Source organism: Loxodonta africana, chromosome 4 (assembly GCF_030014295.1).
Source record: "Loxodonta africana isolate mLoxAfr1 chromosome 4, mLoxAfr1.hap2, whole genome shotgun sequence".
Taxonomy (NCBI): Eukaryota; Metazoa; Chordata; class Mammalia; order Proboscidea; family Elephantidae; genus Loxodonta; species Loxodonta africana.
In genome coordinates, this window is record NC_087345.1 from 124059471 (window position 1) to 124074613 (window position 15143).

The 15143-nt window shown below is 40.5% G+C and overlaps 1 protein-coding gene across 1 annotated transcript in view; it reads left to right on the forward strand.

Moving 5' to 3' along the window:
- GUCY2C (guanylate cyclase 2C) overlaps window positions 1-15143 on the forward strand; it is a 94735-nt gene that overhangs the window by 23395 nt on the left and 56197 nt on the right. Inside the window, exons 4-6 of the mRNA XM_003405663.4 lie at window positions 3730-3945; window positions 4990-5111; window positions 7262-7358. Coding sequence (XP_003405711.1) covers window positions 3730-3945; window positions 4990-5111; window positions 7262-7358 — 435 coding nt within the window. The remainder of the gene's footprint in view (window positions 1-3729; window positions 3946-4989; window positions 5112-7261; window positions 7359-15143) is intronic.

The window sequence follows — 15143 nt, forward strand, 5'->3', positions numbered from 1 at the left end:
CCAAAACAAAGAAGTTTCCTGAATAAACTGAATGCTTCGAAGGCCAGGGTAGCAGAGGCAGGGGTCTGGGGACCATGGTTTCAGGGGACATCTAAGTCAATTGGCATAATCAAATCTATTAAGAAAACATTCTTCATCCCACTTTGAAGAGTGGCGTCTGGGGTCTTAAATGCTAGCAAGCAGCCATCTAAGATGCATCAGTTGGTCCCAACCCACCTGGATCAAAGGAGAATGAAGAACACCAAGGACACAAGGTGATTACGAGCCCAAGAGACGGAAAGGGACACATGAACCAGAGACTACATCATCCTGAGACCAGAAGAACCAGATGGTGCCCAGCTACAACCGATGACTGCCCTGACAGGGAACACAACAGAGAACCCCTAAGGGAGTAGGAGAGCAGTGGGATGCAGACCCCAAATTCTCATAAGACCAGACTTAATGGTCTGACTGAGACTAGAAGGACCCCTGTGGCCATGGCCTCCAGATCTTCTGTTGGCCCAGGACAGGAACCATTCCCGAAGCCAACTCTTCACACATGGATTGGACTGGACAATGGGTTGGAGAAGGATGCTGGTGAGGAGTGAGCTTCTTGGATCAGGTGGACACTTGAGACTATGTTGGCACCTCCTGCCTGGAGAGGAGATGAGAGGGTGGAGGAGGTTAGAAGCTGACGAAATGAACACGAAAAGAGAGAGTGGAGGGAGAGAGCAGGCTGTCTCATTAGGGGGAGAGTAATTGGGAGTGTGTAGCAAGGTGTATACTCAAGGTCATATTTTGGCTGTCATGAATTTAGAGACCATCTGAAGAATAGATCTGATGCATTGAACACTAGTGACCAAAGACCAGACAAGTTGTGGAATGACATCAAGGACATCATCCATGAAGAAAGCAAGAGGTCACTGAAAAGACAGCAAAGAAAGAAAAGACCAAGATAGATGTCAGAGGAGACTCTGAAACTTGCTTTTGAGCATCGAGCAGCTAAAGCAAAAGGAAGAATTCATGAAGTAAAAGAACTGAACAGAAGATTTCAAAGGGCCTCTCGAGAAGACAAAGTAAAGTATTATAATGACATGTGCAAAGAGCTGGAGATGGAAAACCAAAAGGGAAGAATACGCTTGGCATTTCTCAAGCTGAAAGGACTGAAGAAAAAACTCAAGCCTCGAGTTGCAATAGTGAAGGATTCTATGGGAAAAATATTAAACAATGCAGGAAGCATCAAAAGAAGATGGAAGGAATACACAGTGTCATTATACCAAAAAGAATTAATCCATGTTCAACCATTTCGAAAGGTGGCATATGATCAGGAACCGATGGTAATGAAGGAAGAAGCCCAAGCTGCTCTTAAGGCATTGGTGAAAAACAAGGCTCCAGGAATTGATGGAATATCAATTGAGACATTTCGACAAACAGATGCAGCGCTGGAGGTGCTCACTTATCTATGCCAAGAAATATGGAAGACAGCTTCCTGGCCAACTGACTGGAAGAGATCCATATTTATGCCTATTCCCAAGAAAGGTAATCCAACCAAATGTGGAAATTATAGAACAATATCATTAATATCACACATAAGCAAAATTTTTGCTGAAGATCATTCAAAAATGGCTGCAGCAGTATATCGACAGGAAACTGCCAGAAATTCAGGCTGGTTTCAGAAGAGGATGTGGAACCAGGGATATCATTGCTGATGTCAGATGGATCCTGGATGAAAGCAGAGAATACCAGAAGGATGCTTACCTGTGTCTTATTGACTATGCAAAGGCATTCGACTGTGTGGATCATAACAAACTATGGACAACACTGCAAAGAATGGCAATTCCAGAACACTTAATTGTGCTCATGAGGAATCTTTACATAGATAAAGAGGCAGTTGTTTGGACAGAACAAGGGGCTACTGATTGGTTTAAAGTCAGGAAAGGTGTGCGTCAGGGTTGTATTCTTTCACCATACCTATTTAATCTGTATGCTGAACAAGTAATATGAGAAGCCGGACTATATGAAGAAGAACGGGGCATCAGGATTGGAGGAAGACTCATTAACAACCTGCATTATGCAGATGACACAACCTTGCTTGCTGAAAGTGAAGAGGACTTGAAGCACTTATTGATGAAGATCAAAGACCACAGCCTTCAGTATGGATTACACCTCAACATAAAAAATACAAAAATCCTCACAACTGGACCAATGAGCAACATCATGATAAAAGGAGAAAAGATTGAAGTTGTCAAGGATTTCGTTTTACTTGGGTCCACAATCAACACCCATGGAAGCAGCAGTCAAGAAATCAAAAGATGCATTGCATTGGGCAAATCTGTTGCAAAGGACCTCTTTAAAGTGTTGAAGAGCAAAGATGTCACCCTGAAGACTAAGGTGTGCCTGACCCAAGCCATGGTATTTTCAATCACATCATATGCATGTGAAAGCTGGACAATGAATAAGGAAGATCGAAGAAGAGTTGGCGCCTTTGAATTGTGGTGTTGGTGAAGAATATTGACTATACCATGGACTGCCAAAGGAGTGAACAAATCTGTCTTGGAAGAAGCGCGACCAGAATGCTCCTTAGAGGCAAGGATGGCGAGGCTGCATCTTACATACTTTGGACATGTTGTCAGGAGGGATCAGTCCCTGGAGAAGGACATCATGCTTGGCAGAGTACAGGGTCAGCAGAAAAGAGGAAGACCCTCAACAAGGTGGGTTGACACAGTGGCTGCAACAAAGAGCTCAAGTATAACAACAATTGTAAGGATGGTACAGGACCAGGCAGTGTTTCATTCTGTTGTGCATAGGGTTGCTATGAGTCGGAGCCGACTCGACGGCACCTAACAACAACAACAGCAAGGTGTATATGGGTTTTTGTGTGAGCGACTGACTTGATTTGTACACTTTCGCTTAAAGCACAATAAAAATTATATTAAAAAAAAATACACATCGAGCACCTACATATGAGCGAGGCAGTGTATAAAGCGTTGAAGGTACTGAGGTGCACAAGCCTGACATGGTCCCTGCCTTCATGGAGCTTTCAGTCTAGTGGAGGAGACAGATATTAAACAGATACCCAAATAACTATGTGGTCTTAGGTATCAGGGAAGGTTGATCTGATGGATAAAGAGATATTTAATCTAGGATCTGATGAATGAGTAAGAGTCAGCCAGGCAAAGACACAGGAAACATCATTATTGGCATTTGTCAAGACTTAGAATCAAATTTGATGTGTTTAAAGAACTGCAAGAAGGTCCATGTACTGAGCAAGGGAAGCAGTGATCTTAAAGCCTCAGCAGTTGTCTGCCTCAAAGGCAGCCCATGGAAGAATCAAAAATAATGCAATACATGGAGGGAAATGTACAGAAGACATCTTCTGACTTTATAATAATTATGGTAGCTAGAGTGGCTCACCTTCTGTTTTCTTAGGTCTATACTTCAAAGCCCATATGTTCCAGCCTATATATCGTGATAACCCAAATGACAAGCCATTTTAGTATAAATCAATTAACCAAGCCAGGTATTCATGAAAATGCCTAAAGTGTGCTTGAGACATAGAAAATGCTTTATCAATGTTGTTTTTAAATTTATCTGTGTGGGAGGACTCCTCTACAACTGAGAAATCTGCTTGAATAGCCCTATTTCATTTTTACCATTTATACGCACATGTTGAAAAAGGTTAAAGAGAGATCTTATTTGTGCTACTAAAGTTAATTCTGATGTTGGTTCCTTTCTCACCTCTTGACATAGCCTTGACACAGAATTGAACTATCCGATGATTTCAGCAGGAAGTTTTGGATTGTCGTGTGACTACAAAGAAACCTTAACCAGGCTGATGTCTCCAGCTAGGAAGTTGATGTACTTTTTGGTTGACTTTTGGAAGGTCAATAATTTGCCATTCAAAAGTTTTTCCTGGAACACAGCATATGTTTTCAAGAACACTACAGAGTCTGAAGACTGTTTCTGGTAAGCAGGGGTATTAATACTGTGCTGGCACTTCACATAGAGAGAAGTCATAGACCCATGGAAGGTTCCTGCTTATTATTAGATGCACCTTCCTTCTGTAACTGCCATGAGAATGGACATAAACCCACTCTTCCACATGCAAATAAAAGCAGCTTGGCCAAAGGAAGCATAATATCATTAGTATGATAACCAGAATATATTGTACTTACAACACTTTTTCTAGTTTTCAAAATACTTTCACGTAAGTTTTATTGACTTTCCATAATAAACTCTCTAAAGGAAATAAGACAAGTAGTACAATCTCCATTTTACAGAAAGGAAAATGAAAACCAGAAGTTAATGTTTTCACATTACTGTGCATGACATGATACCAGAGAATGTGTATGCTGCCTATACCTGCATCAGTTAGAAATAATTTCTCTCACAGCTGTTCAGAGAAACAAGATGGGAGTAGGGGAGAAAACAGAATCAACAAGCACCATTGCAACATTCACTCAGCTCCAGCAAAGGTAGCAGAGGAAATCTTTTGGTTGGATTACCAACTGTACCTCCCGGATCCTACTTAGTTCTGCAGCCTCCCTCCACCTAAGTATGCAGAAGGCTGAGATGGGGTATCACCTGCAATTAAAATCTAGGGAACTGCAAGAATCAATCCTAAGGTCTCACCTAGAGACTTTGGCGTGAACTTAGAGCACACAAAAGTCCATTTCACACAGAGGAGATATCAGTCCTATCAGTTCTGAATTTTGTACTATTGATTCAAAGATTTCAACTTTCCAGTGATAATGGGACTGTTTATAGAATAGAGTAGAACCTTCCTTCTGCAAATAGCAGGAAGCCATAATAAGGGAGCCACCAAATTACTACTACTTGTATATATATTGTGTTAGCTATCTATTGTGTGTACTGTCTATTGTGTTAATAATGGAAATGAATTTTAGAGAAACAAGTGCCAGGAGAGATCTGTAAACGATGAGTGAAGGGCATGGAAGGCTGGAAAGAAACTAAGCTTGTTTCTTAGAGATTCTCTTTTCCCTGTTTCAGGTACCTCAATGCACTGGAGGCTGGAGTTTCCTATTTTCATGAGAAACTTGTCTTCAAAGATATGTTAAGACGAGATGACCAGTTTCAGAACATCTTAATGGACCCAAACAGGAAAAGTAATGGTAAGAAGACGTCTCAGTCTGGGTTCCCTAGAGAAGCAAAACCAGTAAAGCATATAAATGTATATAAAACAACCCACTGCTGCCGAGTCGATTCTGACTCATAGCGACCCTGTAGGACAGAGTAGAACTGCCCCATAGAGTTTCCAAGGAGTGCCTGGTGGATTCGAACTGCTGACCTTTTGGTTAGCAGCCATAGCACTTAACTAAATATATATAGAGAGAGATTTATATCAAAGAAATGGTTCAAGCGGTTGTAGAGACTGGAACATCCCAAGTCCATGGGTCAGGCTTCTCCTGATTCATGTAGCCACAGGGGCTGGTGAACCCAAGATTGGTAGGTCAGAGAGCAGCTGTTGCTCACAGGCTGTGAAGATCAACAAATCCTCAGATCAGCAGGCAAGACCACAGGTAAGCTGCTAGCTCAAGTCCCAAGTAACAGGGGTCAGGCGAACAGGAGTCAGCTGCAGGATCCAAAGCAAGTAAAAGCCCGAGAGCCTTGCCAGAATGTCCACTTGTATTCAATGCAGGCCACACGCCTAAGGAAACTCCCTTTCAACTGATTGGCTACTCACAGCACATCATATCATGGGTGTGATCACATTATATCAAATCTCAGCATGGAAGTGTTTACAATATCATATGACTACCAAACCACTGAGAATCATGGCCCAGCTAAGTTGACACACAATCTTAACCCAAGATGAAGATAATTTTTTTGCCAGTTTCTTCCTCATGACTACCGCCTCCTTATTAGTCATTTTGACAAAGCTATCACCTCAGAGCTCTCATCATTACCTCCATAATTTTGTAGGTTTTGGGGGATCTGTAGTTGCATGCAGCTCCATCATATTGTTTCTTTGGTTGATTAAAACTTTACCTTCTAAGAGAAAACAGAAAAATGGTGTTGAGCAATGAAGTAACAATGGTGGTAAAAGTCAGCTTCATTAAACCTAAATGGTACCATGACTCACCATTAGCAAATTGTTTTTAAGTTCACCTCAATCCAACATACTATTTGATTTGTGACTAATTCTCACACATTCTAACTCTGGTCCCCCTGGTGACCAAGAGGATATATTTACTTATAGCTGTCCTCGGCAAAATTACAAGGTAAGCAAAGATTGTCTTACTGCCCTCTCACTTTCCTTTAATATCTCCCTAAGTCACTTGCCCAGTGATCTCCCAGCTAGAGGCCAAATGTGGAAGGCCAATGGAATACAATCATCCTCACTAAGATGTTAGATAATATTTTGCACTGCCCACAGGAATCTCTTTACAAACAAGAATGCTTCAGGAACAAAGGAATCAGTTGTGGGAATTTCCTGCAAGGGAAGATGCTTGCTTGGCAGGATTTCCTCATATCACTCAAATCATCACCTATTGTCATTACCAACCATTTGTTGTATTAAGAACCTACCACTTGCAAAACATTGACCAAGATATGGAAAAAAACAGAAGTATAAAATTATTCATGTCCCTAAAGAGTTTGCAAGCCAGTTGAGCAGCATGTCCCATAAAAAGATCCAACGAAGTGTCGGCCAACTACTCTTACCTGTAAAGCCATGCATTTGGGAAGTGGCTGGCTGCAAGTAGTGACAGAACTTACAGAGTCAGATTGGACTCTGACATTGAAATCACAAAGACTAAGTTCTGAATTCAGAAGCTACAGACAAAGCCCAAGGAAACTTCTTAGAACGATTTAATTATCTCTTCTCACATTAACTTTTACCATATCCTTTTCAACCACTTTTACAAATAGTAAGATGCATTTTACTGATCTGTGAAAATAGTTATTGTAAACACTCAAGCCTGGTGTAATGGAATAAGCATTGAGGCAGGAGTCACAATCTTGAAGATCAGAGCTATTTCTGTCATCTACTAGCTCTTTGACCCTTTGGCATCTAGGCTTCAGCCTCCTTACGAAATTAAAGAGATGGACTAGATGACTCTTTTAAAGTCCTACACGGTTATATTCTGACTCTATGACTGCAAATGCAAGAAAAAAAAAGGAGAATTGAGGAGTTAGTTTTAATCTTTTTTTGAAAAATGTTGTGTAGATATGCTTGGATCCAAATTCAGGCAGCTGACTCGCTCCCTGTTTGTGTGTAATGCATTGTACATTTTTCTTTGTTTTGACCTCTCTTCTCCAGTGATTGTCATGTGTGGTAGGCCAGACTTCATCTACTCCCTCAAGGGTGACCGGCAAGTGGCTGAAGACACTGTCATCATTCTAGTGGATCTATTTAAGTAGGTATAATATTTGGAAGAACTCTTTTTTTTTTTTTCAAAATGGAAATAATCCAAAGATTTCCAGGAGACACATTCCTTTTTCACTTGTTTGGCCAGCTTCTTACGGAGCTCAGTACTTGAACTAGTTTTTCATGCCTTCTTCATCACATTCTCTTGCTTATTTCATCAATTATGGCCGTTGACATCTCTCAAACCCAGTGCCGTCGAGTCGATTCTGACTCATAGCAACCCTATAGGACAGAGTAGAACTGCCCCATAGAGTTTCCAAGGAGTGCCTGGCGGATTCGAACTGCTGACCCTTTGGTTGGCAGCCATAGCACTTAACCACTACGCCACCAGGGTTTCCGTTGACACCTTTATCATGTTTAAATACAATTATGGCCCCTTGACACCTCTATTATGTTTAAGTACAACAGGCCTGCTCAGTCAACACAGGGTTATGATCTCCAGCCTATTTTTAAGGTCTTCATCCAGGCAGTGATAAATCAACTGATAACCTAGTAATATTATTCCTGGAATAAGGGCCATATTTGTCCCTTCAATCGCTAATGGCCTTTGGTCCTCCTCTGGTAAGAAGAAAGTTTCAGTTAAATGAGCCAATTTGTACAATTATTCTTTTGCCCTCTATGGCATCATCTCTGGTTGGTGATACTTTGCTCCTCCCTTCTCTGGAGACAGAAAATTCTGGACCAGAACTACCTTTTTTTTTAAACCCTTCTTTTTACAACTAATCTTCTAATATGGTGGAGACCATACTAACAAACTCTGCCAAGGTAAGATTCAGGTGAGACTAAGCTTAAAGGTGTCGCTGGTGGTGCCTGTGCTCCTTGCACCCATCGGCTAGATCACATGACTCCCCTTGCTGACTGGATCATTAATCATGACCTGTCTGTATTCAGATCAGATGCTATTACTACACTAAAAGAAAAAAAAAAGTTGCTGTCAAGTCGATCCCTACTGATAGAGACCCTGTAGGGTAGAATAGAGCTGCTCCTTAGGGTTTGCAAGGAGTGGCTGGTAGATTCAAACTGCCAACATTTTGGTTAGCAGCCATAGCTCTTAACCACTACACCACCAGGGGTCTGTTACTACACTAGACTTTCCCATATTTGTCTAGTCATTCCTCCCACACTAAGCATGCATTTTACAGCATGAAGAAAAACAAAGCCTAGGAGCTGCAGGCCTATTTGCTCTATATTCAAGAAAATAATTCAGTCAGTCAGTTTAGCATTTTAGCTGTAGAAGTCCACAAAACAAGATTGTCAATGTTTTAGTCATAAAATCACATTGATTTTAAAAGCTGCTTTGCTCTCTGCAAGGAGTCCTCAGCGCGGTCACGTTTGCATAATTTTACTTTCAGCAAATCTTCAGTCATCTGCCAGAGAGCTGGTATGCCTTTGTTAATATTACCAAAGAACATCTGGCAATTTTTTTTTTTTTTACTATAATTCTTTTTAGTCCTAAAACTGCCAAAACATGATACGTAAGTCAAATTTCAGCCATTCCAACAATATAGTCATTTTAACACCTTAATAATTTTTTATGCAGTATTGTTCCTAGGCAAGAGTTCTACATTATTATTTTTTTAATATTTTATTGTCTTTTAGGTGAAATCTTACATAGCAAATTAGGTTCTCATTTAACAAATTTTATACAGCTTGTTCCAGGACATTGATTACATTTTTCACAGCGTGTCAACATTCTCATTATTTCCATTCTTTTTGTCTTATTTACGTTAGTCTAGCTTCTCCGTCCCTCCTTAGCTTCTCCTCTCTGCTTTAGGGTAAGTGTTGACCGTTTGATCTCATATAGTTGATTATTTAAGAGGGTAAAATATTCGCAGATGATACTGTTTGTTTTATAAGCCAATCTATTACTTGGATGAAAGGTGACCATCGGGAGTGGCTTCAGTTCCTAGTTCAATGGGTATCTTAGGGCGATAGTCTCAGGGGTTCCTTCTAGTCTCTATTGGTTCAGTAAGTCTGGCCTTTTTTAGAAATTTGAGTTTTGTTCTACATTTCTCTCCAATTTTAACAGGGACCTTCTATTTTTTCCCCGGTCAGAACGGTTAGTAGTGGTAGCCGGGCACCATTTAGTTCTTCTGGTCTCAGGCTAGATGAAGCTGTGGACTAATTTCTTCTTTGAGTCCTTGGTTTCCTTCATTCTCTTTTGCTCCAGATAAGTAGAGAACAAAAGGTGTATCTTAGATAGCCACTCACAAGCTTTTAAGATCCCAGATGCTACTCACCAAACTAGGATGTAGAACTTTATCTAGGAACTATGTTATGCCAATTGACCGAGTTGTCCCATGAGCCTATGGTCCCAAACCTTCAAACCCAGTAAACCAATCCCACGAGATGTTTGGTTATGTCTAGGAAGTATTTGTAACTGTGGCCCCAATGCAGATTACTATAAACATGAATATACATGCAGTGCACATAAACATGTATGTACATATGCCTACAGATGCACACCTGTACATGCACACCTATATACTCACATGTCTACCTGTATAACTGCATACATATTTTTTTGGTTGTTATTGTTATTGCTGAAAATCGTATTTACTGAAATTGTCTCTTATTCCTGCATACTTGTTAGTGTCTTCATTTATTTTGGACAAATTGTATAGACTTCACCCATATTGGGTATTGCCTTTCCCATCGCCCAAAATAACAAGTGTCATTTTTACTGTCTAGAAAGTGATTCCCCACCTCCATTCCTGCTAACCATCGAAGAATGTTGCTTTCTTTGTGTATACCTATTCTTGATTTTTTATAAAAGTAAGACCATACAATATTTGTCCTTTTGTGATTGACTTATTTCACTAAGGATAATGTCCTCCAGATTCATCTATGTTATGTTTTTCGGATTCCTCATTATTCTTTATAGTTGTGTTATCCTTTCATCTGTTGATAGGTACTTCAGTTGTTTCCATTTTTTTGCTACTGTGAATAATGCTACAATGAACATAGGTATTCATATGTCTATTTGTGTCACTGCTCCTATATCTCTAGGACATATACCTAGGAGTGGGATTGCTGAATCATAAGGTATTTCTAGCTTTTTGAGGAAGCACCATTCTGTTTTCCATAGTGGTTGTACCATTTTCCACTCCCACCTGCAATACATAAGAGTCCCAACTTTGGTGAGTGGCATCTGGGGTTATAAAAGCTTGCGAGCAGCTGTCTAAGATACATCAATTGGTACCACCCCACTCAAAGCAAAAGAGAATGAAGAAAACCAAAGACACAAGGAAAATACTAGCCCAAAGGACTAAAGGACCAAATGAACTAGAGCCTCCACCAGCCTGAGACTAGAAGAACTAGATGGTACCAGGCTACCACCAACGACCACTCTGACAGGGACACAACAGAGAGTCCCAGACAAAGCAGGAGAAAAATGTAGAACAGAACTCAAATTCACATAAAAAGACCAGACTTAATGGACTGACAGAGACTGGAGGAACCCCGAAACTATGGGCCCTAGATGCTCTGTTAACCCAGAACTGAAACCATTCCTGAAGCCCACTCTTCAGACAAAGATTAAAAACCAAACCCCTTGCCATCGAGTCAATTTCAACTCATAGCGACCCTATAAGGCAGAGTAGAACTGCCCCATAGGGTTTGCAAGGAGCACCTGATGGATACAAACTGCAAACCTATTGGTTAGCAGCCAAACTCTTAACCATGACACCACCAGGGTTTCTAGACAAAGATTAGACAGGACTATAAAATAACAAATAATACATGTGAGGAATGTTCTTCTTAGTTCAATCAGATATATGAGACCAAATGGGCAGCTCCTGTCCAAAAGCAAGATGAGAAGGCAGGAAGGGACAGAAACTGGTCAAATGGACACAAGGAACCTGGGGTGGAAAGGGGTGAGTGTGCTGTCACATTGTGGGGATTTCAACTACACAAAACAATATGTATATACATTTTTGAATCAGAAATTAACTTGAGCTGTAAACTTTCACCTAAAGCACAATGAAAATAAATAAATAAAAATATATTGAGGGCCCAATCCTCCCACACCCTTGCCAGCATTTGTTGTTTTCCTTTTTTTTTGATCATTGCCATTTTTGCAGGAGTGAGATGGTATCTCATTGTAGTTTTGATTTGCATCTCCCTAATTGCTAATGACCACGAGCATCTTTTCATGTATTTGTTGGTCACCTGAATGTCCTCTTTGATGAAGTCAGTTCATGTTCTTTGCTCATTTTGTGATTGGATTGTTTGTCTTTTTTGTTGTTGGGTTGTTGAAATTTTCCGTATATTTTAGAGATTAGACTCATATCAGATATGCCATTGCCAAAGATTTTTTTCCCAGTCTGTAGATTCTCTTTATGCTCTCTTGGTAAAGTCTTTTGATGAGCGTAAGTATTTAATTTTTAGGAGGCCCCAGTTATCTAATTTATCTTCTATTGTTCTTGAATTTTTATTTTTGTTTGATAGACTATTTACATCAAAAATTAGGTCCCTTAGTTTTGACCCTATGTTTTCTTCCAGGAATTTCATAGTTTTAGCTTTAACATTTAGGTCTTTGATCCATTTTGAGTTAGTTTTTGTGTGTGGTATAAGTTATGGATCCTAACTCATTTTTCTGCATGTGGATATCCAGGCTTCCCAGCGCTATTTGTTAAAGAGACAGTTTCCACCCCATTGAATGGACTTTGACACTGCGTCAAAGATAAACTGCCCATAGATGGATAGACTTACTGCTGGGTTCTCAATTCTATTCCATTGGTCTATGTGTCTGTTTTGAACCAGTACCAGGCTGTTTTGATTACCATGGCTATATAATAAGTTTTGAGATTGGGAAGTGAGAGGCTTCCTATTTTCTTCTTCTTCTTCAAAATTGCTTTAGCTATTTGAGGCCTCCTTCATTTCCACATTAAGTTGGGAGATTGGTTTTTCCATTTCATTAAAGAATATTTTTGGGATTTGGATCTGGACTGCATTATATCTATAGATAGCTTTTGGTAGTACTGACATTTTCACAATGTTAAGTCTTCCAATCCATGAGCTTGGAAAGTTTTTCATTTATGTAGATCTCTTTTCGTTTCTTGTAGTAGTGTTTTATGGTTTTCCTTTTATAAGTCTTTTAAGTCCCTGGTTAGGTTTGTTCCTAGGTATTTTATCTTTTGGGGGGCTATTGTGATTGGTATTGATTTCCTATTCAGAGTCCTCCTTGTTAGTACAGAGGAACCCAACTGATTTTTGTGTGTTGATCTTGTACTCTGCCACTTTGCTGAATCCTTTCTTCTGGTAACTTTATGTGGAGTCTCTGGAATTTTCTATGTATAGGATCATGTCATATGTGAATAAGGATAGTTTTCTTTCTTTCCAATGTGGATACCCTTTATTTCCCTTTCTTGCCTTAGCGCTCTAGCTGGAACTTCCAGTACAAAATTGAATAAGAGTGGCAATAAAAGACATCCTTGTCTTGCTCTTGTTCTCGAGAGGAATACTCTCAATCTTTCTCCATTGATAATAATGTTGGCTGTGGGTTTTGCATAAATGCCCTTAATTAAGCTGAGAAATTTCTCTTCTATTTCTATTTGCTGAGGGTTTTTATCAGGAAAAGGTGTTGGATTTTATCAAATGCCTTTTCTGCATCTATTGAGATGATCATGTGATTCTTTTGTTTTATTTATGTGGTGAATTATGTTGATTGATTTTCTAATGTTGAACCATCTTTGCACCCCCTTGTATGAATCCTATTTGTTCATGATGTTTTATTGTTACTTTTTGATACTGTGTTGAATTTTGTTAGCTAGAATTTTGTTGAGAATTTCTGCATCTGTATTCATGAGGGATATAGGTCAGTAATTTTCTATTATCATGATGTCTTTGCCTGGCTTTGGTATCATGCTGCCTCATAGAATGAATTAGGGAGTATTCCTTCCTTTTCTATGTTCTGATATAGTTTGAATAGGATTGGTGTCAACTCTTTTCTGAATGTTTGGCAGAATTCTCCAGGGAAGCCGTCTAGGTTGGGGCTTTTTTCTTTCTTTCTTTCTTTTTTATTTCTGAGGCATGGCTTAGTGAATACAAACTACACATTAGGAGTCAGAAAGGATGGTACCAGTCTCCACTTTTCACTTGTTTGCTGGATGACCCTAGACAACTCATTTGTTCTATTCCAGATTGCATGTATGATACCCCGTAATGTGCCAAGGACTGTGCTCAGTGGTGGGTATACGGGGATAAACAATAAACCTCAGTGCCATAGCCACTTAATTCAGGCTGTGAAGAGGGACAGGAGGTACTATGGGACCTCACCAAAGGGCCACTTAGTCCAGTCTTGGGGAATCTGGCAAGGCTCCTTTCAAAGGAGGTGCCACTTGAGCTGGGGTTTGAAGGACAAGAAGAAATTGGACAGTTGGATGTGTTTAGGGTGGAGGTGTGTGTGAGGTGTGGGTGATACGCTAGGCAAGAGGTCACTTCCAACTTATGGCCACCCTATGTGTGCCAGAGTAGAGCTGTGCCATATGGCCGGCAAAGCCTAAAAATATTTATTCTCTGATTCCTTACAGTTTTTTGACCCTCACTATTTTATAGATCAGTGTGTCTCAAAGTTTAATGCACATACAAGTCACCAGGCAATCTTATTAAAACACCAGTTCTAATTCAGTAGGTCCGGATGGAGCTGTGCATAGGGATACAGATGAGAAGCAGGGGTATCAAGGAGCCCTGTGCACATGTGTGCACACAGGTGAGTGTGTTTCGTGTGTGTGTGTGTGTGCACAATATGTATGTGGGGAAGCTGCAGGTGGGCAGTGAAGCTTAGAGACTGGCAAGAACCGTTCCTACAGAGTCTGAGTTCATTTTAAAGGTTATGGAAAGATGCTGAAGAACGTTGAGCAAGTCCCTGACCTGACTAGAGTTGCCTGATGGAGCCTCGCCCTGCCACTCAAAATGTGGTCCTCAGACAACACTTTTGCCACCACCCAGGAGCTTGTTAGAAACACAGGGTCTCAGCTCCACCAGGACCTACTGAATCAGAACTGGCACTTTTTTTTTTTTAAATAATTTTTATTGTGCTTTAAGTGAAAGTTTACAAATCAAGTCAGTCTCTCACACAAAAACCCATATACACCTTGCTACACGCTCCCAATTATTCTCCCTCTAAAAAAAAAAAAAAAAAAAAAATTTTTTGAGACAGCCCGCTCTCTCCCTCCACTCTTCTCTTTTCGTGTCCATTTTGCCAGCTTCTAATCCCCTCTCATCTCCCCTCCAGGCAGGAGATGCCAACATAGCCTCAAGTGTCCACCTGATTCAAGAAGCTCACTACTCACCAGCATCCTTCTCCAACCCATTGTCCAGTCCAATCCATGTGTGAAGAGTTGGCTTCGGGAATGGTTCCTGTCCTGGGCCAACAGAAGGTCTGGAGGCCATGACCACAGGGGTCCTTCTAGTCTCAGTCAGACCATTAAGTCTGGTCTTATGAGAATTTGGGGTCTGCATCCCACTGCTCTCCTACTCCCTTAGGGGTTCTCTGTTGTGTTCCCTGTCAGGGCAGTCATCGGTTGTAGCTGGGCACCATCTGGTTCTTCTGGTCTCAGGATGATGTAGTCTCTGGTTCATGTGTCCCTTTCCGTCTCTTGGGCTCGTAATCGCCTTGTGTCCTTGATGTTCTTCATTCTCCTTTGATCCAGGTGGGTTGGGACCAACTGATGCATCTTAGATGGCTGCTTGCTAGCATTTAAGACCCCAGACGCCACTCTTCAAAGTGGGATGAAGAATGTTTTCTTAATAGATTTGATTATGCCAATTG